Source organism: Microsporum canis, genomic scaffold (genome assembly GCF_000151145.1).
Source record: "Microsporum canis CBS 113480 supercont1.4 genomic scaffold, whole genome shotgun sequence".
Taxonomy (NCBI): domain Eukaryota; kingdom Fungi; phylum Ascomycota; class Eurotiomycetes; order Onygenales; family Arthrodermataceae; genus Microsporum; species Microsporum canis.
This window is the reverse complement of record NW_003299166.1, coordinates 621,629-648,804: the sequence shown is the minus strand read 5'-3', so window position 1 is coordinate 648,804 and position 27,176 is coordinate 621,629. Positions and strand designations below refer to the sequence as shown.

The 27,176-nt window shown below is 46.2% G+C and overlaps 13 protein-coding genes across 13 annotated transcripts; 5 read left to right on the top strand and 8 right to left on the bottom strand.

Moving 5' to 3' along the window:
* Positions 1 to 37: 37 nt before the first annotated feature.
* Positions 38 to 2,389, top strand: MCYG_04222 (transcription regulatory protein SWI3; the record flags this gene model as incomplete). The annotated part of the gene is made up of 3 exons (XM_002846439.1): positions 38 to 158; positions 268 to 821; positions 890 to 2,389. 3 exons carry the CDS (start codon positions 50 to 52, stop codon positions 2,387 to 2,389), a joined length of 2,163 nt encoding a protein of 720 aa, XP_002846485.1.
* A 499-nt stretch (positions 2,390 to 2,888) lies between these two features.
* MCYG_04221 (conserved hypothetical protein) lies at positions 2,889 to 4,619 on the bottom strand (the record flags this gene model as incomplete). The annotated part of the gene is made up of 1 exon (XM_002846438.1): positions 2,889 to 4,619. One exon carries the CDS (start codon positions 4,617 to 4,619, stop codon positions 2,889 to 2,891), a length of 1,731 nt encoding a protein of 576 aa, XP_002846484.1.
* Positions 4,620 to 4,933: 314 nt separating this feature from the next.
* On the top strand, positions 4,934 to 6,957 carry MCYG_04220 (DEAD box family helicase; the record flags this gene model as incomplete). Its single annotated transcript, XM_002846437.1, has 2 exons — positions 4,934 to 5,188; positions 5,248 to 6,957. The coding sequence occupies 2 exons, from the start codon at positions 4,934 to 4,936 to the stop codon at positions 6,955 to 6,957; spliced, it is 1,965 nt and encodes a 654-aa protein (XP_002846483.1).
* Positions 6,958 to 7,080: 123 nt separating this feature from the next.
* MCYG_04219 (DUF821 domain-containing protein) lies at positions 7,081 to 8,720 on the bottom strand (the record flags this gene model as incomplete). The annotated part of the gene is made up of 10 exons (XM_002846436.1): positions 7,081 to 7,200; positions 7,249 to 7,341; positions 7,366 to 7,502; positions 7,533 to 7,665; positions 7,694 to 7,752; positions 7,824 to 8,120; positions 8,178 to 8,201; positions 8,243 to 8,350; positions 8,375 to 8,559; positions 8,617 to 8,720. 10 exons carry the CDS (start codon positions 8,718 to 8,720, stop codon positions 7,081 to 7,083), a joined length of 1,260 nt encoding a protein of 419 aa, XP_002846482.1.
* A 933-nt stretch (positions 8,721 to 9,653) lies between these two features.
* MCYG_04218 (GPI inositol-deacylase) lies at positions 9,654 to 13,160 on the top strand (the record flags this gene model as incomplete). The annotated part of the gene is made up of 6 exons (XM_002846435.1): positions 9,654 to 9,947; positions 10,028 to 10,877; positions 10,930 to 11,934; positions 11,986 to 12,346; positions 12,402 to 12,857; positions 12,926 to 13,160. The coding sequence occupies 6 exons, from the start codon at positions 9,654 to 9,656 to the stop codon at positions 13,158 to 13,160; spliced, it is 3,201 nt and encodes a 1,066-aa protein (XP_002846481.1).
* Positions 13,161 to 13,794: 634 nt separating this feature from the next.
* MCYG_04217 (peptidase M28) lies at positions 13,795 to 15,697 on the top strand (the record flags this gene model as incomplete). The annotated part of the gene is made up of 4 exons (XM_002846434.1): positions 13,795 to 13,815; positions 13,898 to 13,970; positions 14,134 to 14,647; positions 14,779 to 15,697. 4 exons carry the CDS (start codon positions 13,795 to 13,797, stop codon positions 15,695 to 15,697), a joined length of 1,527 nt encoding a protein of 508 aa, XP_002846480.1.
* A 282-nt stretch (positions 15,698 to 15,979) lies between these two features.
* Positions 15,980 to 16,849, bottom strand: MCYG_04216 (uncharacterized protein; the record flags this gene model as incomplete). Its single annotated transcript, XM_002846433.1, has 1 exon — positions 15,980 to 16,849. One exon carries the CDS (start codon positions 16,847 to 16,849, stop codon positions 15,980 to 15,982), a length of 870 nt encoding a protein of 289 aa, XP_002846479.1.
* A 697-nt stretch (positions 16,850 to 17,546) lies between these two features.
* MCYG_04215 (conserved hypothetical protein) lies at positions 17,547 to 18,419 on the bottom strand (the record flags this gene model as incomplete). The annotated part of the gene is made up of 1 exon (XM_002846432.1): positions 17,547 to 18,419. The coding sequence occupies one exon, from the start codon at positions 18,417 to 18,419 to the stop codon at positions 17,547 to 17,549; it is 873 nt and encodes a 290-aa protein (XP_002846478.1).
* Positions 18,420 to 18,603: 184 nt separating this feature from the next.
* Positions 18,604 to 19,756, bottom strand: MCYG_04214 (conserved hypothetical protein; the record flags this gene model as incomplete). Its single annotated transcript, XM_002846431.1, has 4 exons — positions 18,604 to 18,644; positions 18,736 to 19,045; positions 19,113 to 19,475; positions 19,502 to 19,756. The coding sequence occupies 4 exons, from the start codon at positions 19,754 to 19,756 to the stop codon at positions 18,604 to 18,606; spliced, it is 969 nt and encodes a 322-aa protein (XP_002846477.1).
* Positions 19,757 to 20,009: 253 nt separating this feature from the next.
* Positions 20,010 to 20,715, bottom strand: MCYG_04213 (conserved hypothetical protein; the record flags this gene model as incomplete). The annotated part of the gene is made up of 2 exons (XM_002846430.1): positions 20,010 to 20,166; positions 20,240 to 20,715. 2 exons carry the CDS (start codon positions 20,713 to 20,715, stop codon positions 20,010 to 20,012), a joined length of 633 nt encoding a protein of 210 aa, XP_002846476.1.
* Positions 20,716 to 21,286: 571 nt separating this feature from the next.
* On the bottom strand, positions 21,287 to 22,434 carry MCYG_04212 (conserved hypothetical protein; the record flags this gene model as incomplete). Its single annotated transcript, XM_002846429.1, has 3 exons — positions 21,287 to 21,654; positions 21,954 to 22,079; positions 22,296 to 22,434. 3 exons carry the CDS (start codon positions 22,432 to 22,434, stop codon positions 21,287 to 21,289), a joined length of 633 nt encoding a protein of 210 aa, XP_002846475.1.
* Positions 22,435 to 22,955: 521 nt separating this feature from the next.
* MCYG_04211 (polyamine transporter 1) lies at positions 22,956 to 24,564 on the bottom strand (the record flags this gene model as incomplete). Its single annotated transcript, XM_002846428.1, has 3 exons — positions 22,956 to 23,783; positions 23,842 to 24,298; positions 24,368 to 24,564. 3 exons carry the CDS (start codon positions 24,562 to 24,564, stop codon positions 22,956 to 22,958), a joined length of 1,482 nt encoding a protein of 493 aa, XP_002846474.1.
* A 1,722-nt stretch (positions 24,565 to 26,286) lies between these two features.
* Positions 26,287 to 27,090, top strand: MCYG_04210 (conserved hypothetical protein; the record flags this gene model as incomplete). Its single annotated transcript, XM_002846427.1, has 1 exon — positions 26,287 to 27,090. The coding sequence occupies one exon, from the start codon at positions 26,287 to 26,289 to the stop codon at positions 27,088 to 27,090; it is 804 nt and encodes a 267-aa protein (XP_002846473.1).
* Positions 27,091 to 27,176: the final 86 nt, after the last annotated feature.

Below are 27,176 nucleotides of genomic sequence, written 5' to 3'. Positions count from 1 at the left end.
ACGCCAGAGCCACACCAAATCTCTAAGCTAGGGTGTCTCCCCCATTGCGATGGACCAGTCGATAGGGGACTCAGGAAACGAGAACAAACCTACCGCAACTAGTATAGACGCGCAATCGGGAGCTGACGAGACTATGGCCTCTCCTAGCCGCCCTACCGGTATGTTATCCCTCACTTCCGCGCTGTTCAAAGATATGAATGCGGCCTCTGCCTTTAAGGCCATTTCCAAATTTAACTTGATATTAACCATGCGGTTACTTTTATATAGGCTCTCAGTCTGGTGGTGTTTCGTCTGAAAAAGCTACTCCAAACCCGAACCCATCGGACAATCCATTAGATGCCCCGCCTTCACCAAAAGGACAGAATGATGATATGGAAGATGAAGAAATGGGTGGCACACATGATTCTAAGGGTGATAACGAGACCGGAGATGATGCAGATACCTCCACCCTGCAGAATCAGACTGATGGCGCGGCAGAAGGCCCATCTGACCAGAGCAAGGCTGCTACAGAGGCCACGGCGCGCTCAAACCTGATTGCGCAAACCCATGCAATTATTCTACCTAGCTATACCAGCTGGTTTGATATGAACACCATCCACCCCGTTGAGAAGAAAGCCCTTCCAGAATTCTTCAATAGCCGGAACCGCAGTAAAACTCCAGCAGTTTACAAAGATTATCGTGACTTCATGATCAACACTTATCGCGTGAACCCGGTAGAATACCTTACAGTTACAGCTTGCAGGAGGAATCTTGCGGGAGATGTTTGCGCAATCATGCGAACTCATGCCTTTCTAGAGCACTGGGGCTTGATTAACTACCAGGTATGTGTTTGAAGAATGCTACTAAAGAATAAAAAAGACATAGTGACTAATATCATCTTCGATCTCAGGTCGACCCCCAATCGCGTCCTTCCAATATTGGTCCTCCATTTACTGGTCACTTTAGAATTACTGCAGATACCCCTCGAGGATTACAACCATTCCAGCCTGGTCCCAATACCATGGTTACGCCTGGTAAACCTCACCCATCTACGGACAGAGCGGCCGCGGCAACCCCATTGTCAAAATCAGATCTCAACCTTGAAATTCGACGCAATATTTATGACGAAAAGGGAAAGGAGATTACCCCTTCTGAGAACAAGGACAAGGAGACGAATGGCGAAGATGCAACTACCAACGGAACCCCCGCGGAGTCTAGTACAAAGGCTATGGAAGCATCCGCAAAAGAGGGTAAAAAGTCGTTGAACTGCTATGCTTGTGGTATTGATTGCACACGAATCCGCTTCCACTATTCGAAATCGGCACCTGTTTCAACCACCGCGAACCCCTCAGAGCTCAAATATGATTTGTGCCCAAACTGCTATCTCCAAGGGAGAATGCCCTCCTCTCACCAGGCTTCCGATTTTGTCAAGCTAGAAGACACACACTATACCACCATACAAGATCGTGAGAAACCGTGGTCAAACTCGGAACTTCTCCTGCTCCTCGAGGCTCTCGAGAATTTCGATGACAACTGGCAGCAGATTTCACGACATGTCGGTTCGCGAACGCCTGAAGAATGTGTGATGAAATTCCTTCAGCTAGAGATTGAGGATAAATATCTAGAAGATCCTGTCGAGGTTACTTCTATGTTGGGCTCTGCAGGTGGAAGGGAACCAGTAGGCCAACTAGAGAATCCTGTCTTGTCAGTTGTTAGTTACTTGGCACAAATGGCTGAGCCCACCATCACTGCCGCAGCTGCTGGCCGATCTGTCGAAGAAATGCGCCGTGAACTACAAAAGCAGCTTGACAAGCGAACAGCTACCGCGGCCAAGGAGAAAGACAGCGATAAGTCTGCAGACAAAGGAAAAGAAGCAGAGTCCTTAAAGGCCGAAGACTCCATGGAAATAGATACCACGAACGAGGGCGAGGAGGTAGCTGCTGTCTCATCTTCAAACCAGGAGAAGACTTCTCAGGCCTCCCTTGCATCCATCGCCCTTGCAACATCTGCCGCCCGCGCCGGAGCCCTCGCATCGCATGAGGAGCGAGAGATGACACGCCTCGTCGGCGCCGCTGTCAACATCACGCTACAGAAACTCGAATTGAAACTAGCACAATTCTCGGAGCTAGAAGCTATCGTTGAAGCTGAGCGCCGAGACCTTGAACAAGCTAGACAACAGCTATTCCTCGACCGTCTCGGTCTCAAGAGGAGAATTAAGGAAGTTGAAGAAGCTTTCAAGGCCGCCAGCCTAGAAGGAAATGAAGCTGGCGCCGCAGTGGCTGCTCAGGCGCACACAATTGGGCTAGACGAGAACTATTCTTTCCAGCAGACCAGTGTAGACCACAGCGTCAACGCTGTTCAGCCATACAGTGCCAGTGGCGGCGCAGAGTACAAGTCATATGAGGTATGAGATGGTGACGAAGGAATCACTTTAGAAGGGGGATAATAGCTTTCAGTTGACGTGTATGATTTTGATCTGCTGGCTTCCTCTCCGTCTGTGAATGACAAGAGGAATACTTTTTTGGGCGGGAGATTCAAGGATCCTTCTTTTTCTTATCTTTTCCGTTGGGACAACTGTAGTATGGGGCGTTTGATGTTGGAGTTGTCCTTATATGTGCCTTACACTGATACTTCCAATAGTCGTGTCTTTACGCCGTTCGATCTTTTATCAATTCTCTCTCAGGGTGCATGTTTATTCTCAAATCTATATAAAGCAGCCCCGGCTGGAGAGTGTTAAAATATGGACCTTGGTATTTTATCTCCTATGTCGACTGCTTTATTTGTTTAATATTAGTAGTATTCTCCATGTACATTGGCCGATACAACTCCATTCCCAGGTACCATGCGCCCATCAGTGTATAAAAACGTCTATAATCTATCGATCATATGCATGTTCTCAAATAGGTCTTCTATTCCAATCCATCATCACTTTTTTTCCGCCGTTTTGTGTGGTTCCCATATATCTCCTCGTCAATGGCAAACGTCTTTGGCCCAAATAGCTCCCATTCGGCCATGGGTAAAATCTGGTTCCTCCAATCTTGAAGTTCCTGGATCGTCTTCCTTTTTGCTGCTGGTTTACTTCTTAACCCGGGAGCTGTGGACACCCCTTCGCCATCGCTTTCCATTTTTATATCAACGTTAGGTGGAGCTTCAGAGTTGGGAGTCTGATTCAATATCTTCCATAGTCGCTTTTCTTCTTCTTGGCTGGCTTCTCTATCAATAGTTACGGCATATCTTTCTTCTTCATCAGATAAGAATTCTTCTTCTGATTCAGGAAACAATGTGTCTTCCATTGACACGTCGGTCTGGGAGTCTTCGAAAGAAGATGAGGAGTCTCCTGCAAGGTATAGCTCCGGGTTGGCTTCTGATGGCATATCGGCGTCTTGCTCGGGGGATTCCTGTTCCTCGTGATCTTCGTGATCTTCTTCCGTCTGCTGGGGTTCGGGTAACTCTAGATGGGAAGCAGATAACCGTCTTTCTACTTCGTCATAGGAAAGTAGCGTCGTCTTGAAACTTCCCTTGCTCACATACTCGCGAACGTCTAATGAACATCGCCGTGCAGCATGAATCCAAAATTCACGAGAGTTGCGTCGTATTTTTAGCGTACCCAACGCGGCATACACATCGTCTTTTCGCACAACTCTATTTCGATCCAGGCCCCGTTCATCCATTGCACGAAGCCTGGAGAGAGCAAAGAATATAGAAGATTGTACCAGCCTCCGGGTTAGGCTGACCGCAAGCGTGTAGAAATCCGTAAAACTATCACAAGTCATTGCAGGTGTCTCCTCGTGAAAACAGATCCTGGTCCAATTATCTTCTATACGGTGGCCTCCGAAATTCATAAAAACGTTTCTTGATAGGTTGATCCAATTTGATATGTTGAACAATTGAGCTGTAGCTAACATATGGTGTGCATTTGGGTCGACATCGCTGATATCTTTGGTATTGATCTTCTCTTCCAAATACGTTGCGGCATTACTGTCTACAAGCCACATATCTTTATACTTTCGTCTTCCCGAAATGTTATGTGCTTGCTCTTCTCGAACAGAGAGTGAATTGGCCACCTTTTCCAACGCAAGGCAGCATTCCTCACTGATTTCGGCTGCTGCGTGTATGTCCGAAAAAGTTATCCCCCTAACATTTTTCTCTGTCATTTGCTGCTCCTGCAACGCCTGCTGAATTTCCATGAGGTATTGTTGAACTTCTATCCGGCTTTTAGTACCGACAATAGAGGCTATCTCGGATACCGCGCTTTTGCCCTTCCTTGCAAGCGCTGAAAAGAGATTGATCTTCTCCTCTGCACTCCATGTAACTATGCCAAGCTGCGAAGCATGAATGGCTGCTCCATGACTAGGTTCCTTGGTAATTGTATCAATGGTGTCGTCAAGAAGTTCCTGGTAAGATGCTATGGGCTGCGCATTCGCACGCCGTAGATGATTTTCTCTCTTGTTCCACGCCCATTTCTCCACCCGTTTCCTCTTCCGTCGTATGGGCTGGGGAGAAGATGCGAGTGTAAGATGCTGTAGCTGATGCGAAGAGGGACAAGCATCTGAAGAATCATAGACAACTGACCTTGGCTTGTCTACTTCATTATGGGAATTAGGGGCATTATCCTGGGGCTCGTAGCTGCTGCTTGACATGCTAGCTATCTCTGCCAGATGTTTGGTTCAATTCCAACTCCAGGTATTAGACCTTGGGCAGCTTAGAACAGGCAATAGTATGGAGCACATATCATGGATGCCCGTAAAAGGGTGGGTATTTTATCTGCTTCAGCTGTACATAAATCTGTTCATCGACTTGTCTTCCTTCAAGCTCTGCTTTTTTTTTCCGTTGCTTATCGACAAGGTAGTTAGCTATGTTTGTATTGTTTGCACCGTTTTCCTTGTTTGCCGTTAGTTACATAAATTCGCGACTCCAAAGAAGAAACGGAATAACAGGCAAAGCAACATGGAAGATGCGGAAGATATCTTACTGTCGGAGATGGTTAAGCTTAACGAGGTTACATTACCAAGGGCACTCCGTCCCACAGGTTGGAGCCCGCCTCCTCTCTTCAACATCATCCATTTTCACGTCTGATGGAGCTCCAATACCAAACCCTGAAATACGCCTAAGGGACTATCAAGAAGAATGTATCCGGTCTGTCCTATCTTATTTGGACAATGGCCACAAAAGGCTCGGCATATCTTTGGCCACAGGTAGTGGGAAAACTGTAGGATCTCATCTGTTGTGGATATTTTAATTGGTACTAATTATACAACGTTTTAATAGGTGATCTTTACACAGCTAATTGACCGCGTACAGTCCTCCGATGAAAACAGAAACCAGTCTCTTATCCTAGTTCATCGAAAGGAGCTTGTTGAGCAAGCAGCGAGACACTGCACACGCGCGTATCCGGACAAGACTATAGAAATTGAAATGGCAAACAGCCATGCGACTGGTGCTGCAGATATAACCATCGCATCCGTACGAAGCCTTCTTTCAAAAGGCCGGATAGACAAATATAACCCGAAAAGATTCAAACTTGTGCTAGTTGACGAGGCTCATCATATTGTTGCACCTACCTATCGTGAAGCGCTTGCTCACTTTGGCTTGGGAGAGAGGAACGCAAACTCTCCAGCGTTAGTTGGTGTCTCCGCGACCTTCTCGCGCTTTGATGGAGTGAAGATAGGTGCTGCTATTGATCGTATTGTATATCACAAAGATTACATCGATATGATCGAGGAGAATTGGCTTGCAGATGCTCTTTTTACTACCGTAAAATCTCACGTCGACCTCTCACAAGTGGGCGACAGCCCAAACGGGGATTTTAAAACCCGTCAGCTTTCTCTTGCTGTTAATACCGAGACCGCTAACGATATCACTGTTTCTGCATGGCATTCCAGGGCGAAGGAGCGAAAATCTACCCTCGTCTTTTGTGTGGATATTGAGCATGTAAAAGGCCTAACAGCGAAGTTTCGCGGAATGGGGGTTGATGCCAGGTATATTACTGGCCAGTCTTCCAAAGATGTTCGAGCGAAAGAGCTGGAAGCTTTTAGGAATTATGAGTTTCCTGTTCTGGTTAATTGCGGCCTGTTTACAGAAGGCACCGATATTCCGAATATCGACTGTGTCTTGCTCGCGAGACCTACGAGGTCTAAGAACCTCCTGATTCAGATGATAGGGAGAGGCCTACGGTTGCACCCGGGGAAAAGTAATTGCCATATTATTGATATGGTTGCCTCCTTGAACCAAGGAGTTCTAACAACGCCCACTCTATTTGGGCTACATCCTGATGAAGGCTTGGATGAGACTCCAGTTAGGGAGTTAAAGGAGAGAATAGCCTCTTCTGATGGTAAATTAGTACGAGAAGAAGAGACGAAAGCATCTCGTTCACCGAATCAAGATGATGTTGTGGTTGATTTTACGGATTACGAGTCTGTCCATGATCTAGTGCAGGATACCTCCGGTGAAGAACATATCCGTTCAATCAGCGATAATGCATGGGTACAGGTTAGCCCGGACCGCTACATACTCAGCGCCCCTGCCGGGAGACTGACCATCTCCAAGGATGACTCTGGCCTATATTCTGTTCATCATGTCACCAGTCTAAGTCCTGCGGATAATTCGAAAAGCCCTTACAGCCGCCCTAGAGAGGTGGCTTCATCTGTTGAGCTTGTCCAAGCAGTTCATGCTGCGGATACCCTTGCTATCCGCGTATTCGGAGGCCCGACTTTCATTGCCTCATGGCAACCTTGGAGAAAGAAGCGCGCCAGTCTTGGACAGATAGGATATCTAAAGAAGCAGCTTGGGAAAGAAATGCCCAGCAACATATCGAAGGGCGAAGCCGCTGATATGATCACCAAAATCAAGCATGGGGCCAAAGGACAGTTCAAGGATTTACAATCGTCTAAGCGGCGTATAAACCGTGGACGTAAAAAGGCTGATAGATGGAATAACCTGATGGCCAACCAGGAGGTGAAGGTTGGGCCTCTTGCCTGAATATAAAAATAAGTTCAAAACTGAAGAACCCGAGCACTTGACTAGGAGCTCAATACTTGTCTTGCCACTTCCACGACTCTGGGGCGTGTATAATTCTAGTGTAACTACAATATGATCTGCATTTTACGCTCTAAGTGTAAATGGGGCTAGAACTCGTAATGCCCAGAGACCCCGAATACCTCTAACCTTGAAATGAGGGTATATAAAGAAGGCAAAGGCCTGGCGTTTGAAGCTAATATATATCTTCATAATCGTTAACATCAACACGAGAAAACGCTATCATCTTCTGGCTCTTTTGAAGGGGAAATACTCAAATCTCAAGCCTCTACTTGCAAAGATATCAGTCTTGACAATATCGAATACATTTGCCCAATTAGCCCAGAGCTCTCGTCAATAACACGCCTCAGCAGCTTTGGTAATATAGCTCTCTCTAAACAATTTGACGCTATTCTTAGCAATCCGCTTGGCGAGTGTTTCGTTTACGTGAAGGGCTTTCATACTTTTAGGGAGATCCGAGAAATCACGCACGACTTCGACGGAGTTCTGTTTCGGCACTGGGGATTAAAGATAATAATGGTGGTGTTGGATGAATTGGAACTTATGTGCAACGGCAACAGATCGGTATTCTTGCCGATATTTTTGTGACGAGGAATATGCCCTACCTAAGTATGAGTTATCTATGCTTGATGGTAGATTGTTGGTGTCCGTCTGGATATTGAGCATACCCTCAACATGCTATGAACCTATATTTGCAATGGTCATCCCTGCTGTTGAAATTCTGCTTCTCACTCCATACTATTCCTTGTCATATCCCCAAGCCCATATCGAGCGAGTAGTATCCGTCTCAGTTTTGGAAGAAGCTCAGCTTCCCCTCCGGATGGGCATTTTTCCTTGGATGACTCTGAGCAATTGAATGTTGCATGTACGGTGGCCCGAGTGGGCAGAAGGAGATCTAAACCAAAGTGAGAAAACGAAGACGAAAAGAACCTCAGCAGCGCATAACAAATAAACTAGATTTTTAAGACGGCTCTTGCGGTATGAAGCCAAATATACACGCGGCATGCTCATCTTGTGATTATTCTCTTCTCCTCCATTGAAGCGAGAGCAAAAATGAAACGTACGGTAATGCATCGTCGTTGTGTGTTTTTTGTTGTAGAGACGAGCTCAGGATTATATCGTGAAAGTGTCGATAATTTCCTCATCTCTGTTCATCATGAAGCAAACCTCCCTAATCGAGGTGGAATCTCATAACAAAACCTCATATTTCACCAATTTTGTGGCTCGCGTTTGCGCGTCTTCGTTCGCTCGTTGACCTGTTCTCCACCCTTTCGCCAACTGGCTGTTTTACGCCAAATTGCCGCTCTGTTGCTATCGCTCAAGTGGCTACTTAAGCCTTGTTTCAAGTCCGTTTAAGCACTGAAACAAAGGAAGTCTACCTGAAGGCTACCAAGTAGTTGATGGTTTACAGCACCAGTACAGAGTACATGGTAGTGATACCAGTGGTGGTAAATAAAAGCATCTGAGCAATAATCCTGTTGCTTTGGTATATCTTCTTGTTCACTGCCAATTATTGCCCTTGCCACTGCGGCACAAAGTTTTTGTCTTCATTTTAAGTATGATTTCAGGGATGAGCTGCGAATCCTAAGCCCACTGCCACGCGCGTTCGTATCCACATAGTAATATCGTGGAGGAGGATGAATGATATGTCGCCATTGCAGTCTAGTTACTCCGTGAGCATGAGAGACTTCTTTCAACTGGTTCATGATGCATATAAGTCTCTTTGTCTTGTTATCTCTGCCGCCTCCTGACAATCACTGGCCAGGCACCGGAAACGCTGGGCCTTCCGAACCTTCGTGTAGAACCCTTCATCCTGGATGCCGGAAGTATATAAGATCGAAGATCCTTGAGCAAAGGCTGTTGAGACTAAGACAGCTCTAAATATATCAATACTGACATAAAACTCCGTCTGCCATGACATTCTTCCGATCTCTCTTGTGGTCGTAGATTAAATGACGGTAGGATCATCGCTGGAGCCAACGGTCGTGAACGTATGATGGAACTGGACTCGGCTCATTAGATGAATATCGTTTCATCTTTTTCACCTTCATCATCATCATCATATCCTGTTCTCTGCTTCATCTCGTCGTCGTCGTCGTCGTCTTCTACTGTCAGAAGCTATCCTGCTGACTCAGCATATCAAAATTGCTCCTTGTTAATTTTCTTTGCCAAAAAGGGAAAAAAAAACTCCCCCTTGTATTTCCCACTTTCGAGTCCCTCGAGCATTTCACGAGAAGGCAGAGACTCGTGCTGGAGGGTCGTCGTGCGCGTACTCAGCCTCTCGTCGTTCCTGTGCTGAACGGCGAAATTTCTGCCAGCGGGAAAAATACAGCATAACAACACTGAGCCTCCGCCGCCCCCGAACCGCTACTCCCGAAGACTCCCAGGCCGAGGCGACAATGATCCTCTAATAGCTGCTATTAGCGGCTTAAATGCCAATGGAATTGATAACGAAAAAATATTTCACGCAATCATACAGGAGCTAGCATAGCTGGAGAGGAAACCGAATCGACTAGGGGGAGAGCTCGAAAGAACTGCTGAACGGCCTCCCGTGCGACGTGATAAAACTAGCTTCGGCTTTACAACAGTGTTTGCTTGGTAACTGCTTGCTGGGACGAGGATATAAGGAATCACGACATATGGAGAACTCGGTAGAGTCACAACGGCTGCGGCGGCCTCGTTCGCGAACCGCTTGGGGATGCCCTGTGTCTACCATAATAGTCACAATCCTTGGTCTTCTTCTGGTATTTGGCATTGTGCAATCATACTTGACGCTCCAGATTGATCCTCAGGGGTGTAAGACACCAAGCATGCTGCCGACTTATATTAAACTGGGTGGATTTGACACGGAACACACCCGATTTGCGAGCAAGTACAATCTCTATTTATATCGGGAGCGAGGTGTAGATGACTACAGTGAGGAAGATATTGGCGTATGTTTTGTTAATAGACCCTTTCCGTGCACTGCAAAACCCATGGATTGTATAGCTGATTTGGATATCGATCTATCTAGCTCAAGGGAGTTCCCGTCCTCTTCCTTCCGGGAAACGCAGGGAGCTACCGACAAGGACGTTCGCTTGCTTCTGAAGCCTCCTTATACTTTCATAATGTGCTGCAACACGATCAAGACCGGATTAAGGCCGGTACCCGGAGCTTGGATTTTTTTATGGCAGACTTCAACGAAGATATGGCTGCGTTCCATGGCCAAACTATACTCGATCAAGCTGAATATATAAACGATGCCCTTTCATACATATTATCGCTTTACCACGATCCGCACCGAGTCAGAAGGGACACTGACCTACCGGACCCTGTATCAGTCATACTGATAGGACATTCCATGGGCGGAATCGTAGCTAGGACAGTCCTCACCATGGCCAACTACCAGGCGAATTCTGTGAACTCTATTATCACAATGTCTACACCGCATGCCAGACCACCCGTATCTTTCGATTCTGACCTAATGAGCACCTATAAGCAGATCAATTCATACTGGCGTGAGGCCTATTCAGAGAGATGGGCGAACAATAACCCGCTTTGGCATGTGACTCTTATTTCCATTGCCGGCGGCGGTGGGGATACTATTGTGCCATCAGATTATACAAGTCTATCCTCCTTGGTCCCTGATACCCATGGTTTCACGGTTTTCACTAGCACAATGCCCAATGTTTGGACCGGAGTGGATCATCTTTCCATTGCATGGTGCGATTCGTTGAGGAAGGCTGTTGTTCGGTCTATTTTTGATGTGGTCGATGTTAGACGTGCCACTCAAACAAAGCAACGCGCTGAGCGCATGAGTGCCTTTAGGAAATGGTTTCTCACTGGAATCGAGCCAAACGCGGAAAAACGCCTACCAAATAAAGGTATTACCAACCTGCATAAATATTTACTATTTATATACTTACCCTTCTTTAGAGCCAACCACGCTCTTGACTCTCGATGAAAACACCAATTCAATGCTAAAACAAGGAGAACACTTGGTCTTGCGCGGATTCGGCCACCATGACGGCCCTAAGGCTTACCTCATCCCCGTTCCGCCAAGAGGAGGCGTTCCTGGGAAGAAATTTACTCTCTTAACAGATCAAAATGTGGAAGCTTCAGGAGCTGGGAAGCTTGAAATTTTGTTTTGTAGCGACCCTCCCTCTCGTGCTGGGCAATCTGCAACTTTGCTCTCTTTGAACCTTGATCTATCTGGAGGAAATGCTGCCTCACCTCGATTGGTCTGCAAAAGTAGCTACGAGGACGTGATACATATCCCAGCATCAACTCGGTCTTCAAAATCCGCCTTCGACGACACCCCTCCCTTTTCGTACTTCCAATATGGCCTGGAGGATCTGACGGAATACCAGTTTGTGGCTATTGTCGACAAACATGAGAAATCCACCCCTGGTTTCCTGGTTGCGGAGTTCTCTGACAGCTCAGATTCGGTCATTCCTACTAGAGTCAGCCTTGGCCGGCTGCTGAGCGCTGGTTTAACGATTCTGCTTCCAGCTGACAGACCATTGATGACTGATATAAAAGTTCCGGCTCTACAGTCTAGTTTACTGGCCTATAAACTCAAACTCAAGAGACAAGGTTGTAAAGCTGATTCAGAGCTTTTTGCACCAATAGTTCGCCAGTATATATCTGACCCATACGAATCGAAGTTTTTCGTCAATGTGAAGGCGATTGATGTCAATCTTCATGGGGTTGCGCCATACATGCCCCCGCATATTAGGGATAATCCGGCCGGAAGCGGTATATCATTCCAGCTTTGGTCAGATCAGAGCTGTAATTCACCTCTCCAACTGTCGCTACACGTTGATGTGCTTGGAAGCTTGGGTAGGCTTGCTATGAGATACCGAACTGTGTTTGCCGCATTCCCTCTCGTGATTGTAGCGATGGTTCTTCGCAAGCAGTTCAGGGTCTATGACCAAACAGGTAAGATACTCTGACTATCATCTAACATACTTTCTTCTGACTCTGGCGCAGGCGTTTTCATCAATTTCTCCGAAAGTTTAGAACTCTGTGTTCGTTCTTCATTACCTCTTACTTTCCTTGGTTTCTCACTTTTGGCTACCACTTTGGCAACTTCCAAGTCCGTGGTGACTCAAGGTGTGCAATCTAGATGGCAGTCGAATGCAACGGAAGCACCAATAGACTATGGAAAAAATGATCTCTTGTTAGGCTCCCAGGACACATTCTTCTGGTTCCTGGTTCCCCTTTTCGGAATCATTAGTGTGGGTGCATGTGTCGTCGTTAATTATGCGGCAATGACTATTGTCTATCTACTCGAACTTCTTCGCTCAATGGTGGCCGCTAGGCAGGGGTATATTAAACATGAGAACGGAAGGTGAGTTGACTGCTATCTGCTAAATGAAGGTATATACTTACAGAGCCCTTTATAGGACCGCACCCTTACTGTGGAATCTATCCGCAAGGCATCGGATAGTGAATGCAGTTATCCTACTTTTCCTAGTAGCCACATTTATCCCGTACCAGTTTGCATATGTGGTGGCCTGCATTGTCCAATTGATCACATGTGTACAAGCATCTTCCCATGCTCGTGAAACAGTGAGTAACAGCTTTCTCCATTCCATCTCGTTATTCGATATAATTTTATTGACCGAACTGAAGCGATCGGGCACTCACGCCAACCTTAACAATTTTGCGCATTCGATTCTTGTCCTTATGCTTTGGATTCTTCCGATCAATATCCCTGTTCTCATAGTCTGGGGCCACAACCTTGCAGTACACTGGTTCACGCCCTTTTCCTCTCATCATAATGTGTTATCAATAATGCCTTTCATACTTCTTGTCGAAACCTTAACTACCGGAGCCATGATACCCCGGGTCACATCTAAGTAAGTGAAGCGTCTCGCTAACACTTTTAAGCTTTATTGCTAGACGAGTTATCTAACCGCATCTACAGCTTCAAATATATTACTTCCGCCCTATTCTTCTTCCTCGCCGTTTATGCTGCGATATACGGCGTTACATATGCTTACTTACTGCACCACATCGCCAACTTCGTCGTCACCTGGCTCGTGGTGCTATATTTCTTCGGAAATGGCTTGTCAATGCCGAACCTTGATCGGATAACCCGCCTATCATCAGACTTCTCCGATTCCGACTTTTCAAACGGCCACATCAAGAAACTACCTTGAGTCATCAATAAGTGACTTAACCTGCTAAGCATTCTTAGCATAACGTCGCAACGTACATATGACAATCTATTTATTCATGAGAACACAGCATCGCATATATAGAAGCCTTTGCATCTTCTTTAGACCCCGGCTCCAGCTGCCTCTGTTTATTTACGGCATAACATCCTTTTAATGAATTGGTCGATACTATCTTCCTTTCTTCCTGCCTGCTTTCCTCTGGAGGGAACAGTACTTGTGGTTCATCTGTCATTCTCTAACCTTCTTTTTGTTTCCAGAGGCTGTTTTCTGGCTAACAGGGAGTCCTTTATGCTGTCGGTACCTCGTCAGATATGTATTAAGAACATGCTAATTATATATTCCTCTTTACCTTACTCCTTTATCCTCCTTCTTACATAGTACTCGAGGGCATCCCAAATGCTTTGTAAGCATCTTCCGGTGAAACAATATTCCTTCTCCGTGGTCATGTGACAAATCCACTTTTTTACCCCGGATTTTCCTTATCAAAAGAATAAAACTTCAACCCCTGACAAAATGACAACTTCTCGAGGAGTCTTATCTTTCGTATTCCTGCACATTTCACCAGCCTAATTCGGTTACCGGCACGACCTTCGGTATGGCTATAATGCGAAGGGTTATGGCCCGGCCAGCTGCAGGGGTAAGTATCCTAGGATCACATTGGCCGAATCGAACAGACGTGCAGTCGAAGGTTAGGAAAGTAGCTAATATAAGATCCATAGCCTGGTGGTATCTCGAAGTTCGGTAATGATTTCGGTTTACAGCGGTGGAGGAATACGCCACGTTACGACCAGAGTAATTTAATATGAAGACATTTAATTGCTTGCACCCCTCTCTTTGTACATTTCCACGGCTACGTTCTGCTGGTACTAACAATCTGCCGGCATGCACATCTCAATCAACAGCCTGCTTGCGGGCCTATTGTCCTTGCTAGTCTCTTTCGATGCATTCGTGCTAGCACAGCCGTTAGAAGGCTCAGTCTGTGGTTACGGATTGTCAAATCCATTTCACGAATCCTTATTCTCCTGCCCCGCAGCTTCGTGGCCTCAAGCCAAGCTAGGACGCCCTAATACACCTCAGGAGCCCTCGAAAGATCTCAAGAGAATTTTGTCCCAAATTTCACCCAAAAGGATCGAGGCTACTATTAGAAAATTGGTCTCCTTTGGCACTCGACACACTCTTTCTACTCAGACTAATGCAACACACGGCATTGGGGCCGCAAGGGATTGGATTGCATCTGAGTTTCAGCGATATGCAGATGCAAGTGATGGCAGACTGACCGTCAAGGTAATAGGCTATGAGCAGCAGCCAGATGGAAGCCGTGTGCTATTTCCCGTCCGAATCAGCGACGTGGTTGCCACACTCAAGGGAAGTGAGGACCCGGAAAGAGTCTACGTTGTTTCCGGTCATTATGATTCAAGAGCTAGTGATCCACTTGATTATAAGACTGATGCTCCTGGTGCGAATGATGAGTATGTTTTCGCCCTTTCTTTCTCTAACTGCCAATATTGTTCTGGTACTATGTACCTGAGGACGTTCAGCAGAAATGGGAGATGTATATTATTGATTGGGACGGGGTAAGAGAGCTAACAATACATTATAGTGCTTCTGGAGTTGCTGTCTCACTTGAGATTGCCCGTGTGATGTCACAGCGCAATCTCCCACGGCCAAAGGCAACGATAGTTTTTGCCGCTGTGGCGGGAGAAGAACAGGGCCTTCTTGGCTCTAACTTCCTCGCCCAGACGTACCGCAATAGCTCTACCAATGTAGAAGGGATGTTTACAAATGATATCATCGGTTCATCCACTGCTGATGACGGCACGAAGGAACCGCATGTCATCCGACTTTTTGCTCAGGGAGTACCTCCTCTTAACGTTGAAAACCAAGCAATGAGAGAGAAGCGTCTTATGATTGGCGGTGAGAATGATACGCCTGCCCGCCAACTAGCACGCTTCGTCAAAGAAACTGCCGAAAACAAGTATACCGACATGCAAGTCTCGGTTATCTATAGGCTTGATCGGTACCTACGTGGTGGTGACCACCGCCCATTCCTAGAGGCAGGATACCCAGCAGCACGCTTCACAGAGCCAAACGAGAATTATGCACACCAGCATCAGAATATTCGTATTGAGAAAGATCCTAAAACGGGCAAGGATATACAGTATGGAGATTTGCCTGAATTCTGTGACTTTGACTTTATTTCCAGGGTTGGCAAAGTCAATGCGGCAGCACTCTGGAATCTGGCAATGTCCCCCGGTATGCCGCGCAATGTTCGTGTTGACACCAGCGACCTTTCTAATGATAGTAAGTTCACCTGGGATCCTCCGGCGGGTGGTAATGCAGGCGTTGGTGGCTATGAGATTGTCTGGCGCAGCACAATTGCGCCTTTCTGGACCAATGTGATGGATGTAGGGATGGTACAGGCGGCCACAATAGATCTCAGTAAGGATAATGTCATCTTTGGTATCCGGGCCCGCGGCAAAAACGGCGAGAGAGGCGTTGCAGTTCTCCCGTTCCCCTGAAATTCATTCTAAACAATGAGTGCTGCAGCCCTGATTATAGCAACTGCCCCTCCTCTTTATCTAATGTTTGTTGACACGACTAGGATGTAACTGCAAAGCTTTAAAGGGAAGGCGAAAGCTAGAGGCTTTGACTAATGTATTAAAAGCGTGCTTATACAATCTATGAGTGCTTCGTAGGTATATGGTCTTTTTTACGCCTGCCAGTAAAGAATCTTGCAACACCCACATCAGCACACATGCAGGTAAGGAACCGCCTTCTGATACGACGCTATGTACCTTCGTTTACATAAAGCCTTGACTCCGCCAAGTGAGTTCTGCAATCTTGATCAGTGAGGCCCTCTCGACTACAAAGTCGGTTCCATCATGCCAACACGCCTCTCGACGCAACAGTTTCGCGACAGGAATAGTGAGGTTGCCTGTAGCCCTGGTAGCTCCATGGCAATGTATCACATCGACAGTCTCCATGCAGGATCCAATCGGTTGGTAGCGTCGGGTTACAGGGCGAGAAGGCGGATAGTAATGCTCCCACCGCCGAAAAGTTATATGTGGAGTGTAGCGGTCTATTTTGACCGTTATCACGGCTTGCGTCTGTGATCCTTCAGCCTCAAGCCATCCCTGGGCATCTACGGCCAGTTTGCGTTCGTCCTCGGACAGGCCCGTCTCAATGGCCAATACAGGCCACCCTATGTCATCATTGAGCCAAAAACTACTGTCTGGCTCTTTAACCCAGGTCATGTTTATGTTGACTTCTCGAGGTCCACCGCCGGCAATCAACTCATTCCCAAGGCCCGTGCTATCAATGCCGGACTGGATATACCGTGTGAGCTGTGCAGTAGCAGTCTCATGGGGTCTTTGCACCATTACTTCAAGAACGAGGACTCTTTCTCGTAGATTTGCTTTGATTCTGGGGCCTTTTCTAGGATAAAAGTTGTCAAATTCTTCGAGGATAGTGTACGGCACACATGTTACTATCACAAACGGGCTCTGTAAATCATCTTCAGCGCACCGAAGGGCTTGAGCATCAGCAGCCCGTTTCAGCCTTTCCATATTGGAGTATTTAGCCTGGGGTGTTCCTTCCGGGAGCCCAATCAGCAATTCCGAGGATGCAACATTCGAATGTGTTGTATCGGTTATCTGGTCCGTATAAGCCATAACGAGCTATAATAGCAACCTGTCGTGTGCGGGTATCCCAAGTGAGATGTTTGTAAAAGCAATGTTGTCTCTCTCTATTCTTCTATATTACAATCAACGGCTATGACGTCACTGCCGTATTCGTATGCCTAAAGCCTATCTCGTGATATAAAAACTGTCAGCTGCGGTTAAACTAGAGAATACATTGATATGTTCATGGGTTTCTATGGGCTTGCTGAAAAAAAGAGAGAGGGAGAGCGCACCCTCTGTATGGTCAAGGGAAGCGGATATGTTCCCTAGAGGCCTTGGCTAGAACTATGAAATCCCCATGGGAGATCATGTCAAGCCATATTCACCCATCAACATTCCTCCTCTCAGTACATCCTATACGTAAACAGACATCAGATACTTGTCTACAGGTCGGAGAATAGTCTTGAGGTCTTAATGCCTTCTCCTATACATGGAATAAACAACTGGAGAGGTCCAGCTCTGACTACATAGGGGAGAGCCATTTTTGGGGACACCTACATTCCCCTTAGCTGGATTATTAGATGCCTCTATTCGTGTATTCCCATATTTGATGTGGGTTCGAGCAAACAGTTAAATGGAGAAGACAACGTCAAATCCGAGCTTCTAGACTGAACGCATCCAGCTTTGTACCGTAACATCTTATAATTGATTTTTTATATTCACTCTTCCGCTACAGACTCCAGGCATATCACATAAAACCCTGAGCTCTCCACACAAACTCGGCCACTTTTATTAGTTCATGCCTCTCAATAATGATATCGGTCTCTCCACGGCCGTGTTTCGCGCGGCGGAATACTTTGTAAAAGGGGATAGTGAGCTCCCCTGTAGCTCTTGTAATGCCGTTTTTATGAATTATCTCAACCGTCTGTATTGATCCACTTAGTTGGAAAGAACGGGTTATAGGTCGAGATAGAGGATAGTGCTCCCAGCGCTGTATAGTAAGATATGGAGAACGTTGGTCGATTTTTATTGTAATAACAACTTGGGTCCTAGACCCATGCGCCTCTAACCATCCCTGGGCATCAATCGCTAATTTTTCCTTAGTTTCCGATAGGCCTGTCTCTATTACAAGTACAGGCCATTCCAGGTCGCCTATTAGGGCATATCCAAGGTCAGGGATCTTCTTCCAGGCACCATTAGAGCTCGTTATTTCGGGCTGATTGATAGCAATAAGTTGGTCTTCAAGGCTCATCTGAGTAATCCTGGCTTCGGTAAAATGCTGTAGACGACTAGTCGCTAATTCGTGTGCCAGATGTGTCATGACTTCGAGAATAATAACCGGATTTTCTTGGAGATTGCAAGTTATATGGGGACCTTTATCAGGATAGGCTTTTTCGAAGTCTCTTAAGAAGGTATCGGTATCAGATACGCAGGTCACTATTAAAAAGGGGCTCTTGGAACTATCTGCACAACAGTCTCGACACTGGGTATCTACTATATTCTTTAGCTTGTTTATATTGGTATATTTAACCCATGGTGTTCCTTCCGGGAGCCCAATCAATAGTTTTGAAGAGGCAACACATTGCTGTGTTGCCTCACCTGTCCCGCCTAGAGGATACATGATGGGCCGGAGAATAAAAATACGAGTTATTGTGTTGTTTAGATGGTGTTGCTCGGACGGTGTTATAGACACTGCTCACGAACTCGTTGTGACGTCAACGTTGGCGACCTCAAGAAGCTATTTTTATATCCGGGGTGTGGCGGGCCGACGGATACCCCGAAAGCTCGGCGCGTAGCTCAGACTCTCAAAATCCAATTGGCGCAGAGTATATCATCTTGGAGAGGGCTAAAGGAGTTCAGCTATATAAAGTCTAAGGAGGTCCCTCTGACTCCAGTCGCTTGGATATAGGGCCGTATATGCGCATTTCACGACATACCCTTCTCCTTCAGTATCTTTTGCACTTGATGGACCAATTCCGGGAAGTCGTCTCGCATGTACCGCCTATGAACTGTACGGCCAGTGCGGCGCATCCAGAGTGGTCTGCGCTCATTTTTGTCACGGAAGACGTGCTTCTCTATAGCATGCTCTGGGTCTACTCGAGGTGCATACTTTTCGGTAACAAAAGGGATGGGAATAGGGTCCGAGTGATCCTTGGAGGTTCTAAAATCGATGAAAGAGTCGAGCTGTTTCTTTGAGAGTTTATAGATCATGTAAGGGTACTTTGGATGGATGTATGGATCAATAGCCTAAAAGTTCATTAATTAGTTATCTACTGTCCCGAGCATATTAAGAGTTGGCAATATCAAAACGAACTTCCTGCTCAGATTCCCCTCGATCAAATATAACTATCCCTCCGAACACCTTAAGCTCTGTCCAGTATCCAACAGTGTCGGCTACGCCAAGGGGATTCCGTTCATAATCTAGATATTCCTGATGGTATAGATAAGTTGGAGGACTGGGCGGCTGACTATCATCTGCCTTGGGCGGAGGAGGATCGTGCCCACGGCTGGAGAAGAAGGCTCCCGCAACACTGTGAACTGCGACAGCGGTCATCTCTAGTAAGCGAATCTTGAACTCTCTCGAACCCAAGGTCGTATTTTGATATGCTTGAACGAGCTTGAACATGCAGTATATTAGAAAATTGTGGCCAGCTTCAAGAGTAGTTATATTTGTAGACTTTCAGAGGACTTTATCTCAAGCACATCTGCTCTTAAACTCTTTTGAAAGCGTTTTGCTATTTCAAAATCCTCTTCAGATGGGCCGGAGAGTCTAATTGGATGGGGAAGTTTGTAGTTCGTCTTAATGTCAAAATCGATATCTCTAGCTGGTTTCCCGTTCACAATTTGTGCGAGAACATCTACAGCATGATCCGTGGAAAAAATGCAATGGAAAGCCTGGGAAAAGGCATCTAGATGACCAGGCGAAAGGTTGTTGACAGCTATAGTGTTTAGAGCCATGTTCAGCCAGGTGAAAGTTCGATGTTCACTCTGTGGGAGACTGAAAATTTACTGTCGTTATGACGCTTGATGTGGCCGTCTCTAACTAGTTGCATTCTCGAAGACCAACATCACAATAACTACTTACTCCGAGGGGGTTCAAGTGCGGCTCTCGTAGTGACATCATCCGTTATTTAACTACAAAGTTAACTTAATTAACTACAACTAAACGTCTATTAACTTTCGGACGATGAGTCTATTTAAATGACAATAATCATCCTACCACCAGATGTATTCCGTTGTGCTCATGGCCGTCATAGCCATCCTCATATTTTATCACGACGCAGGTACACTTGCAGGAGTCGTCCCTGAGTTCATCGGAAAAAAAGCCAGGCTGCATCGCGGCGTCGACCTGGAAGGAACATGTCGGCCTAGTCAAAGTTCTTAGCAAAAAGGGCTACAAACGATCTTGGTTAAACTTATTTCAGAGAGCTTTAGATTCACATTTGCTCTGCCGATGGTCGTTTCAACGCGGCCCTCGAAGTCATCACCGGGGTATTTGCAAAACCCAAAATTCTTTGTGCCCCAACACTCCCCAGTGCATCACGAAAAGCCATCAAAAACCCTTGGTAATTGCTGGACTTCCGGTCTGGTGTTTTAATATGAGAGCTAAGGGAGAATTCGTAAGGCCGGAGCACATTATCAGCTAGATGCCATACTGTTGGGTTTTCCCCTGACCCAGTCCATGGAACTGAAGTACCACGAATGTCCACCAATTTCTCATTTTCTTCGAGCTGGAAGTGCGAGTGCATAAGAGCCAAACCAAGAGAACGCTCAACTCCGTAGGTTTTAAAGAGAGGTTTCATAACCTCTTCTATAAACTTGTTCCCGTTAATCGTATCAAAGACGCTTCCGGCGTCATAGAGAGATGGCAAGGAGTTAAACCGAGAAGAGTCGTACGGCTGGATATGAATAACCATATTGAAAGATAGAATTCTGCAACTTATTGTTCGCTTGATAGATATTGTACGGTCTTTGTCCCAGTTCTATGATTTACTGCGACCTATTCTATTATAAGGCCAGGGATGCCAAGAACAAAGTAATCTATAGAGGTTCAAAACAGGTTGGTTAACCACCAAATAGCCAATACCCTGGGGTGTGAGAATGTTCGGATGCAGCGAACAAACCCGAAGCAAGGTTGTGCATTCGAGGCTGTGACTCATAAACGTGCACGGAATATTTGTCATCATCTGTTGGATATTTTTGCCAGCGTCTTCCCCTTATTATTTCGGACTTCATTCCCCTTTCGATTGATTGTGCATGTAATCAAGCCGGATAGCCGGTCAGGCTAGCACCGGAGGAATCAAAGGCCACAAGCTGGGAGAAGGTTGGTGGACCCGGGGTAGCGTACGAGTAAATGTAACTCCACAGGGCAATACCCGTGGAGCCCCGTCTAAGATTTAGAAATGAAGTTGATTTTCAACTGGATTCCCCTAGTACCCTGACGGGATAGTTCCCCACTCTAGTTTGTGGCTATCATAGAGTAGGCGGTTATGGACGCAGCCAGTTGCATGCAGCCATAGCCCGGTGAACTTTCAGTTTTGTAGCTGCCATAAGCCACCAGTATCTTCGTATCTCATCCTTATCAGCTAGCAACCGGTAGTACTCTTCGAGCATCGGGTCCCCTTCAGATAACTCTTTAACACATTGCAAATAGAAAGCACGGTCCCGTCGCATCATTGGTGTATTTTTTGGCCTCCATACTAAAGGTCCATGCGTGTTCCCATGCTCAACCTCGGCCTGATCGTGCAGTGACTGAAAGTCATGTGTTAAAAAGTTGGGAAAACACGCTGCAAACTGCAGTGGTATCATCTCCGCAAAGCCAAGGTCGATAATCCTATAGAGTGTAAATAAGAATGCTAAGTATAGGAAAGAGCACATACGCCTTAACGTTAAAGTCCAGGTCGATAATAATATTTTCAGTTGATAAATCTCCATGAACGAGAACACAAGGGGATTGATCAAGATCTGGTATGAGATATTCAGATATTCAGAAATTAAATTCTGTTGATCTAGGCATTCCTTCTCTGTCGCCCCAGGCAGTTTGCCTTCCTGTGCTCGCTTTATCTTGCGATTAATGAGAGTCGTAATATAGCTGGTTGCCGTATGCTCTATATTAACGGTTAGCGAACTTTAAGAGACAGAAAAAAGTTCGAACTTTTATTTTGTATCTTAAGTAGACTTATCACCGTGTGAGCAACAGATTGAATGACTTTATCACGTTGCGGAACATTAGGCCAAGTTTCAGTCCACTGCAGCTGGGTCCCTTCAGCCCACTCAACAGCTATATAGGGGAAACGTGCCAAGTTGTTAAAAGTAGCGCTGAATGTCTTTAGTTTTGGGATCCCTGTGATAGCATTCTTCTCGATAGCCAAACGCAACGCTGCCTCTCTCTCTACCACCAGTTCAATATGTCGTGGAAACCGCTGGAATTGTAAAAGGAAGCGAACTGCCCATTTGGAGCCTTCTGTATCCTCAAGAACAACGATCACACACTCACTACCACCAAACGGCCTTTTCTGGGTATCCATAATAAAACAGCATTCGAGCCCAAGGAAACGAGAAATTTCCTCCTTTAAGCCATCTAAGTTGATGCAGTCGTATCCATCAAGTACTTTTTTTCGGCCAAGCGAGTCCATTCTTCCTCCTGGTTAGATATGGATCTTAACGAACGAATGTACTGATGATTTGATCAAGAAGAAGAATGTCGGTTTTTTAAACTGTTGAACGTAGTTAGGAGATCACGTGAAGGGGGGAACGGCTTCACGCCATGACATTCCTGAGCGCCCTCAGGCAAGGCGCTGACCGGTATCAGAACCATTTAGATACAGCGTGCGATGCCTACAACTGACGGCCGACTCAGGGGAGGCAACTCTGACGCGACTGTGGCCTACCCGAATTACAACAGCTTCTCTATAGACCACATACTGGCTCTAACCACCTTACTATGTATAGAAGGTGTAAGTTAAGGTTGCGCCTAGTGCCTTAAGCGTAGCGTGCAAATTAAGCTGTGGTCTGTGAGCCAATGGAAGTATATGAAGGCAGAGCAAAAAGAAAGGCACGAACTGGATTAAGAGTGATATTTTTGTAGATGTGTGTTCTATATATCGTTCATTTGGGCTTGCAAGGAGCGGACAGGAGTATAACAGTATGCAAGGAATTAGAGTTTAACCTGGAACTTTGGGTGTGTCCTGATGTACTCCCCATACTTGAGTAGGAAAAATGCGGCTGGTGACAAGGATAAAGCGATAAAAGCCAATAGGCTATTTCCCCATCCTAGGCCCAGCCTTTTGAATAGAGGCGGGCCGGCGAGGGGCAAAACTGCTCCAAATAAGGACCTGACAACGGTATTAGTTGCAAGAGCACTGGCCGCGTAAATACCGAATGTATCGATAAGGTATATCTGTATTGGTAGGAATGCACACATAGTACCGATACCAATGAAGATTGTACCAACAATTGGTACTATCCAGTGTACCTGCTTCTCGGTAGTCCAGCCGTACCAGAATAAGCCGACTGGAATAAGGAATGCGCTAAGCACTAAGGGCGGGAGGCGGTACTCAGGTTTCATGACACCGGACTTTTTCAACTTCTTCTTGACATAGAGATCAGAAGAGTATCCAACACCGAATTGGCCAACGATAAAACCAACGCCTAAACCCAAATATGCAAGCCCTACTTCTCCAGAGCTGAAGCCATAGCGATCCTCGAAGACAAAGGTGAAAGTTGTAAACAGGAAGTATAAGTAGCTGTAGATGATTGACATATGCATTGCCAAAACCAAGACAATGGGCGATAGTACCAGCATTTTTGTTGGACGAATAATTGCCTGTTTAAATAGATGGCCAGGGGAAAGGTTTTTGTCAAACCTAGATTTATAGCTTGGGTTTCCGGTTTGTTTGCGAAAACGAGCAGCTTTCCTTTCAAGGAGAATGGGCGCATAAGTTTCCCTCAGAACTGCGGCAGATGCTAATGCTGAAACTCCCGTCTTTTAGATGTGTTAGTATATATAAATGTAGATCAAGAGTCTGGGTTCATTGAGTTACCATGATGGCTGTAAACCAGAAAGTCCAACGCCAGCCGATGGTTTCGTTCATATACCCTCCAATAACAGGCCCAACGACAGGGCCCAATAAAGGCCCCATTGCCCAAATACTCAGAGCTTTCCCGCGCTCTGTGGGAACCATGAGGTCAGATATCATTCCTCCACCAAGGGTCAGGGGAGGGCAAGCGGAGACCCCTTGCATTAACCGAAAAAAGATGAACATTCCAAAATTGGTGCTCACAGCACAAGCAATCGAGAATATGAGGAATAATACGTTTGACAGATGTATTATGGGTATTCGCCCGTATAGCTCACTAAAAGGTGCCAAAAATAGGGGACCGACACAGAAGCCTAGAATGTAGATTGAAACGACGAAAGATGCCAGTGAGGTGTTGGTGACTCCAAACTCTTGTAGAAGAGCTGGAACACCAGGCGCGAAGATAGTTGATCCATAAGAACTGAAGATAGAATTAGCAGTGCATAGCATAGGCGAAGCCTATAGGGTATTGGGGGGATAGCTTAGCTACGTGACAAAGGTGATATATGCGATAACGGTGATAGCCAGCCATTTCTTGAAGGCTGTCCAGTTCAATGGATTCTCTGGATCGTCTGGCCCATTCCAGTCAACCGGCGAGAGTTCGTCAGTTCGAGTGACAGATGTCTTTGCGTTCGTGTTTGCAAGCTCTGAGGCGGCTCCAGAGCAACCTGCTTTTGGTGTGTCCATAATGGGAAGCGATTGGTGAAGTGGGATGCCATTTCTTCCTGGTTCATACAAATGTATATATACTATAGGAAATAGACAACGATATATCGAAATCCATACCCCTTAGCAGGGGGGATGATATATCCTTGATCTACTCGTTGAACCAGCTCAAGTCCCTGTTGATGCCTCCAATGCAACCGTTCTGGGGTAATTCTCCTGGGCCGCGGAGATAACGAACCAGCTGGAGATAAAAAAGAGCCGGTGTTTGCGGGAATAGCTTCATGTTTTGTTATGCTAAGTCCGATTCGACAAGTAACCAGGGGTTACTGTAGTTCAGATATCCCCATGAGTATATATGCACGGCGCTATCTGCCTGGGGATTTTCTTACTATCAACAGGTTAGTCCCAGTTCCCACAGACCTGGGGAGATCGGGGTAACATGGACGTCGGGTATAACTGGCGAGCTCCAGAATCACCGCCTGTACAGCTATATGTATGATTATTATATTGATAAAGCCAACTTCTACCCAACTCTGCTGGATACATTTATTGGCTCACAGGGCTATTGCATGTCACAATACTGAGGCAGAGCCCGTCCATTCCGTTGGCAGTTGCTCGGTACGACATTCTCCCTCGGTGTTCTGACTGCCACTTTCATCACAGGCATACTGTCGAAGCTCAGAAAGAAACCTGTGAAGTCGGCCAAGTGAAGACCAACCAGCTCCTTGGGGGCGATTATTCGTGGCTTTCATCCTCGTCGGGCATATCAAACAGAAGCATGGTGAATATCCAGGACACCATGGCGCGTAGGTGGCTTTAAGTATCTCCGATAAAAAGATTTTATTGCGGCTTGAAATTATTTACTCTATTAACTAAGTTTTTATTGGCTTATTTTTATGCATTATAACGTGACTTGACTAATATTCAATCACAGCATACGGATAATCTTACTAATCAAGGCCCATATTATTTCCTTTAATTCTATTGGCTAAACTTGCTAATACTCTAGTTTTATTGGTGGATACACAGCTCACTTTCTATTGGTCGGCATAAATCTCACCCATCGACCTCTTTTATCTTCACTTGGATTTTTCTTGGGATTCTGATTATTCGTTAGTTAGTCTGGAAATATGAGAACAGCAGACGCAAGCATAAGAAGGACACCTTCAGGTTCAATTCAGGACTTGTCATGGCAAAGTACTCCGTACGGAGATACGCGAGGCTGCCAGTTATTTCTGAGGCAACGGCCGTACCATGAACGTTGCCTACGCCGTACGGGTGCGCCCCTTCGTTGACGTGTATAACCATAGCTTCTCGATAGGAATCCATGATGTTTCTGCTCTTTATTGCAATATGCAATCATGATAATGCGGCTGCCTGTTCGCTCAGCCTGAAAAAAGAACGAGTTCGCCCCTCAATCGGCCTGATATTCACCCGATTAGCTACAGAAGCGCGGCAAAGGCCCAAGATCGGTCTAGAGACAATCCTTCTCGCCGACGGGATGTACTGCCACAGATGATGTAGTCAGTGCGAGCTATCGGTTGGTTCATAGTAAGTGGTTGATATGCAGAAAGACAGAATCCTTCATCCGCCAGCGAACGGATGATTTATTCAATCCTACTTAAAGCTTCAGCATTTCCGCCAGAAGTCGAGCGATTGATCACAAACCATCATACAAGCAAATCTCATACCGTCTCGATCACTTTTGATTCTCTATTAATACCGTCTACAACAGCTCATTAAATGGCCAATCCTATCGCTTTTATCGGCTCAACCGGCGGTTGTGCAAACTCCTGCCTCGCCCATACCCTCAAGGGGGGCTACAATGTCGTCGCGCTTGCACGAACACCTTCAAAACTGACGGATCAACTCAAAGTGCAAGGAATCGATCAATCTGTCATCGATAGCCAGCTCACTATCGTTCAGGGAGACGTCAACGACATCGAAGCCGTCAAGCGAACCGTTGCTCCTGCTTGCAATGACGGAGTTCTAGTTCCAACCATAATTTCTGGTATCGGTTCAACGCCCAAGCTCCAAGCCTCTATTATGCAGCCAGTTACCCTCAACGATCCCAATGTATGTGAAAAAGCCACCAGCAACATCATCTCTGCCGTACGGGAGGTGCAATCGGCAGCTGAGGGAGCCGGAAGACCCAAGACCCAACCATTCTTCTCTGTTGTGTCTACTACTGGAATCAGCAAGACGGAGGACGTCCCTCTGGCTTTCAGGCCGCTATATCACTACTTCCTTGCCGTCCCCCACAAAGACAAGCTGAAGATGGAAGAAGCTGTGTTCAACGCCGTGGCTGATCCTTCACCTGCTGCTCGGCTGTTTAGCGGTGTTATGACCGTTCGACCTTCGTTATTGACGGGCGATTTTAACATTGCCACTGGTAAGGGTTGGAAGACACTCAGGGTGGGCACTGACGATAAGCCTGCTGTGGGGTATACCATACAGCGCGCTGATGTGGGTGAATGGATGTACCATGAGGTGGTTGCAAATCGTGGGCAAAATTACACCAACCAGAAGGTTTCCTTGACTAGTTGATATGATGATATATAGATGGTTCTTTTCATTTGTGTTTTTATCTTAGCCTTTCAGTACTTTTTCTTTTTCTCTATGATAGCTATACC